The 5,631-nt window shown below is 25.4% G+C and overlaps 1 protein-coding gene across 2 annotated transcripts; it reads left to right on the top strand.

The window, feature by feature from the left end:
• Nucleotides 1-1,067: 1,067 nt before the first annotated feature.
• On the top strand, nt 1,068-3,447 carry OCT59_018970 (uncharacterized protein; the record flags this gene model as incomplete). 2 transcript variants are annotated; one of them, XM_066135726.1, is made up of 4 exons in its annotated part: nt 1,068-1,214; nt 1,479-2,807; nt 2,894-3,136; nt 3,430-3,447. In XM_066135726.1, the coding sequence occupies 4 exons, from the start codon at nt 1,068-1,070 to the stop codon at nt 3,445-3,447; spliced, it is 1,737 nt and encodes a 578-aa protein (XP_066004989.1). The 2 variants fall into 2 exon arrangements, with proteins under 2 accessions (XP_066004989.1, XP_066004988.1); XM_066135725.1 differs by lacking the exon at nt 3,430-3,447 and adding an exon at nt 3,230-3,241.
• Between the last annotated feature and the right edge of the window lie 2,184 nt (nt 3,448-5,631).

Genomic DNA, 5,631 nt, shown 5'->3' with positions numbered 1-5,631 from the left:
CATATGTTAAACAACAAAATGATTAATGATGTAATGAGTTTATTAATGATTGTATATGTGCAGTATGTAAATAATTAATATATAATAAAGATTTGGTAATCTATATTAAAAAAATTAATACATTACAGTTTAATAAAAAAATTATATATATATAAATAGTTTGGAATTTGAGAGTGGTTTGGGATTTGGGATTTTGGCAATCAATAAATGCTGAGAACAGAAATATTTTGACGCAGGTCTTGGCACTCGAGTTTAGTGTCACGATAAGAGATGTGTACGCGCATCTGACACTTTCGTTTGTATTCATAAGTAAAAGGATTAAGAAGTACAGTACTAATAAGACGCCCACAAATTGCCACCCACACAAAACTAACTACGACAATACTTGTAGTTGTGTTAAATATGGTATTAGACGGTTTCGTTAAAGGATTTTAATTGAATGATGACACTAATAAATTTTGTGCAGTATAATACGTTAATCAAAGTCTATAGAATTTATACTCTTTATACATATGAAAACTTCTTACCATTTTGAATTTCCGGAGGTGTTTCAGTGATGTTGAAGATTTGGTTACGTTTAGTACAAGAAACTGACCGGCTAGCCATATCCGAATTAGGGATTAAAAATGTACGTCTTAAAAGATTAAAAATTCCGTAAAAATATCATTAATGAATTTTTAAATAAATCTTTGTTGTGGCATTTAAGAACAAAAGAAGAAAAATTCCTGATTAACCGAACTATCGGCTTGATCTCCGAGTTAAATAACAATTTAATTGAGATCGCCTGCTCGCCGCAGCCCTTTAGACGTGACAATCGTGACATCATGTTAATATGAGATCACGTTGCATCATAGGATTGATCCGCGTATCACATTTTTTATTTATACTTATTTAAATTTTTTTTTTTGTTATGATTGCTTCTAAAATGAGAATCATCCAGTTACACATTCCTAAAAAGTCTATAAAGTTGTACACTCTTTAACCCCTTTCGGTGAATTTTTTTTTTTTAAGAGTTTATAAATTTATTTCACAAAGAACAATTTTGAGAACGAACTTAAAATAATAAAATGTCATACAGTTATCAAAGACTCAATAAAACTAAAGCAGCACAATCCGTGTTACAAACAGGAGAATTATTACACTTGATCTTTTCAGAGTTTGAACATCAAGATGATTTATTTTCTTGTCTATTGATTAATTCGCTATGGGCAATGGTAAGAACGACTCAGCCACCTTGTTTTGTTATTCTTTTTCTTTGGATCTAGGTTGTTCGAGGGATAAAATTTATGATTTACAATATGTGAATGTTATTGGGAGAATAAGAGGATGATGAAGTCTATTATTTAATCAAAAAATTACGAATTTTTTTTCTCAATTTTTGCATTATTTATAATTATTGATTTTTTTGTGTCACTGACAAATCAGATGTCGTCCACGTGTTCAAATATAATTAACGCTAATATTATTTTAATTCTTAGACGATTGTAAGAATTTTATGGAAAGATCCTGAATGGAAATTTTACGAATCATACAAAAAATGGTTTAGAACTTTGAAATCATCAAATACTACGTTTGATTACGCAAAAATGGTTCAAAGATTAAAATTTTGTCCTCATCCTCGATGCGGGAAAGACAAGTATAATGTTAATGAGCTCAAACATATCGCTAACCATTGTACTAACGTGAAGCATATTGAGTTTTATTGCCTTCATGGTACTTTTGAACCCGTACATGTAGCGATGTTTTTGAAGATCTTGCCGGGGTTGACTTCTTTCAAAACAGAGGCAATTTGGCAGCACGCTTTAGATTCAACTTTAATGCCAATTGCTGAGGGATTTTGTCCCAAATTAACGTCTTTAGAAATTCCTGGAAATGGTGATACTGATAAATGCGCTTGGATTCTTCAACGGATTGGCGAGCACTGTCCAAGGATCAATAGGCTCAAAACCCGTTGGGAAATCAAAGGATTAAAGATGGCACAAATTATTGTCAAATCTTTTCCGAACATTGAAGAATTAACTTGCCGTAGTGTTAACTATGATGGTTTGAGAATTTTATTATCGGGATGTCGAAAGCTAAAATATTTTGATTTTACATTCGCAACGGAACTGAATGATGAGATGGCCGTTTCTATCGCTCATATTTTTCCCCAATTGGAAACTTTCAACTTGAAGATTTTCGGAAAAAATAATTTTCCTCAGTTCATATCATCATGGTCTCAGAATCAAACAAAGCTTCGTGAATTGCATCTTTCATTCGGAGAAGGTCTTAGTGATGAAAGTTTCATTCCAATCACTCAAAATTGTACAAGTTTGGAAGCCATTACTTTGTGGTGGTGTGGTGGATTTACAGATGCGTCTTTTGAAGCACTTGCTTGTAATAGGAATGTCGCCTTGAAGAAGTTGCAATTTTATCATGTAAAAGATTTGAAGGATGACGGATTAATAACAATTGCTGACAATTGTCCAAAATTACAGGAACTACATCTGGTACATTGCGAGAGTTTAACGCAAAATTCTTTAGTTAAAGTTGCTAGAGATTGTAAAAATTTGGTGACGGTTAAAGCCGAATTCTGTAGCAGGAGATATAATTGGCAAATGACGGCAGCTTTTCTTTTTACCCTAGCTAATCGTAATAGAGGGACTCTTGAAGTACTAAAGTTTCATGATAGAAATACTTGTATAACTGATACGGAGTCATACGATAAATATAGATTTGATGGTTATTTGTTTGAAAGGTTAGCAAAGAGATGTCCGAAACTAAAAATTCTGGAGCTTCATACATATCATCAAGAAACAAGTCCTACGGTAAGTTATTGATTATTCCTAACGAGACGTTCTTTTGTGATTTAATATAATATTGACATTATTTCTATTATATTTTTTTCATAAAGTCATTATTCCGTGCATTATTGAAATTCAAAAACCTTGAATCATTAACAATATATCCGGGTGAAGATGCACGACGACAACATTTAGAAAAATTACAAACGCATCGTCGGCTTAAAGACGTAGTGTTTTATTTGGGGAACACTGAAGACATGAAAGCGTATTATCAAGAATTTAGTAGGAAAAATAGAGGGTGTATAGCAGCACAGTTTTGGCCCGGAAATTTCATTACTATGGGTTCACATCAGGTACAGGCGATGTAATTTTGAATTTTATTTATTCATATGTGTATTTTATTACTTTCTTTTAAAAGATTTATTATATTATCTTTATTTTGCAAGAAAATTATTTAAAAGAACTTATTTGAGCTTAAAATATCGTTCACATTCTTCGTCTTGATCAAAAATGAACGTCGGAAAAAAGAAAAGCTCCAATATATTATGCAATTGTTTTATTGAAAAATGAATTTTTCTCTCGTACTGATCTTCATTTAAAATCATTAATCGTTTATAGTTTATTGAGAAAATGTTCTTTTTTGTAGTTTAAAATATGCTCTTAATGGAGTTAGAGAAGTTGTGAGGAAGGATTTAGAAGTTTTATGGATCTCATAAAATTAGCAAATGGGAATGAATAAAAATTTATAGGGATTTAGGGAAAATTGTACGCTATATTAATTTATAATTATTAGTCAACTAATAACATAATGAAGTAATTTTACTAAATTCTTAATTATTGTATATATAAATGTAAATTTGGAGTGGATTTGTTGGGTAAGAATAGAGTTTTTTCAGTGAATTAAATAAAGTTAAATTATGATTCTTGTAAAAAATGTTTTTTAATAAAAATTATTAATATTACATCTTAATTGATTAACCTCTTAAAAAGATACATCTGTAAAATTGGATAGGTTGAATAAAGTAGTTAAAGTACAATCAACTCCCTTCTTAATGCACACTTCAGTCTCAAGTATTAATTATATATTATATAACCTCTAATTATTTACTCTCTATAAATGCATACCTTTCGTATTTTTCAGTTCCAAGGAGGTGCATTTATAGTAGTTAGTTATTTTTTTTTTTTTAAAAAAAAGAAAAAAAAATATTGATAATATATATTTAGTATTTATTTTTAATATTTGCAATATAAAAAAAATATTACTAATTAAATCTTATAACTTTTAAGAAAATACATACTATATATATATATATCCAGTAATATAATTTAGTAAAGCAATAATACTTTTATACTTTCAATATTATTTAATAAAAATCTTGATAAATTTTTATATACTTGTAATATATTATTAAGTATTAAAAAGTATTTAAATTAAAGAAAAAATCATTTATCTGTTATTAATTTAAATTAAATTAGTTTAATACTAATAATTTATACTAATTATTTTACAAAAAATTACTAATTTTATAAAACATTATTATAAATTTAAATAAAGTATTTTTAGTATTTTTGAAATTAATATATTAAAATAATATTGCAAAATAATTATAAAAATATTAAACAATTATTGTGATATTATTTTGAATTATTTTTATAAAACCAGATATAGTATATATAATTACAAAATAATAATAAATATATAATAAAAGTATTTTAATATTTTAATTATATTTAAAACTAATTCAAAAAAAACAACATTTTTAGTTAAATAAGAATAAATTTAATTAAAGTTTAAATATTTATTAAAATTTATTAAATCTATTACAATAATATGCCAAATATTATTTTATTAAGCAATTATAATAAAAAAAATCTTATAAATAAAAAAATCTTTTTAATAAGAAAGATTTTTTATAAAAAATTTTATTAAAATTTTTTTTAAAATTTTTTTAATAATATTAATTTATTATCATAATATTAAAAAAAAGATTAAAATTTTAATATTTCAACAAAATTAATTAAAATTTAACTAAATAAGAAAATCTTATAAATTATATAAAAATTATATTAGTATTTAATTATAAAAAAATAATTTTTATTACAAATAATTTAATTCTTTATTAGTTCTAATAAAGTTTTAAATATACTGCAAAAAAAATAAAAATAAAATAAATTCTTATTAATAAATTTTTTTAATTATTATAGTGGTTGTCAACATTTGAAATTTTATTTATAACTTATTTTTTAAAGTACTTTGTTAAAATATAATAATTGCCATATAAGTAGCAAAATTTTTTTTGCCATATTATATAGAATTCTTGTAGATTTTCATGGAATTTTGTAAAATCCATAAAAATTACATGAAAACTAGTCCAAAATTTTATGTTTTTATTATTGCTACTTATTAAAATTATCCCACTTTAACACATAATAAGGACCTTGAAACATATATAAAAAGGTAAGGTGACCTTCGAACTTTTACTAATAGCTGTACGCAAGGATTTTCTATAAGTTTAGTATGCAAAATTATCTCCTTACTTTGGATAATTATAAAAAATACGCAAATTAATTTTCTAACCACAAATAATCATGTGATTTACATATTGTTTTATTGATCAAACCACGTTTATCAGAAAATTATTTTTTAAAAAAAAATTTAATAACTTTATATATCACATAATTATATAAATGTATTTATTAATGCACAAGCATTATGCATTTTTTAGCACTATATAAAGTTTTTTTGCACTAATGGTTATTTATATTTATTTTTATTTATTTCAATGAAATATATATATATATGATCAGTCAAATTACTAAAAATACGCAAAATAAACCCTTACTTAAA

The sequence above is a fragment of the Rhizophagus irregularis genome, chromosome 28, assembly GCF_026210795.1.
Source record: "Rhizophagus irregularis chromosome 28, complete sequence".
Taxonomy (NCBI): Eukaryota; Fungi; Glomeromycota; class Glomeromycetes; order Glomerales; family Glomeraceae; genus Rhizophagus; species Rhizophagus irregularis.
This window is presented reverse-complemented; position numbering and strand designations above follow the sequence as displayed.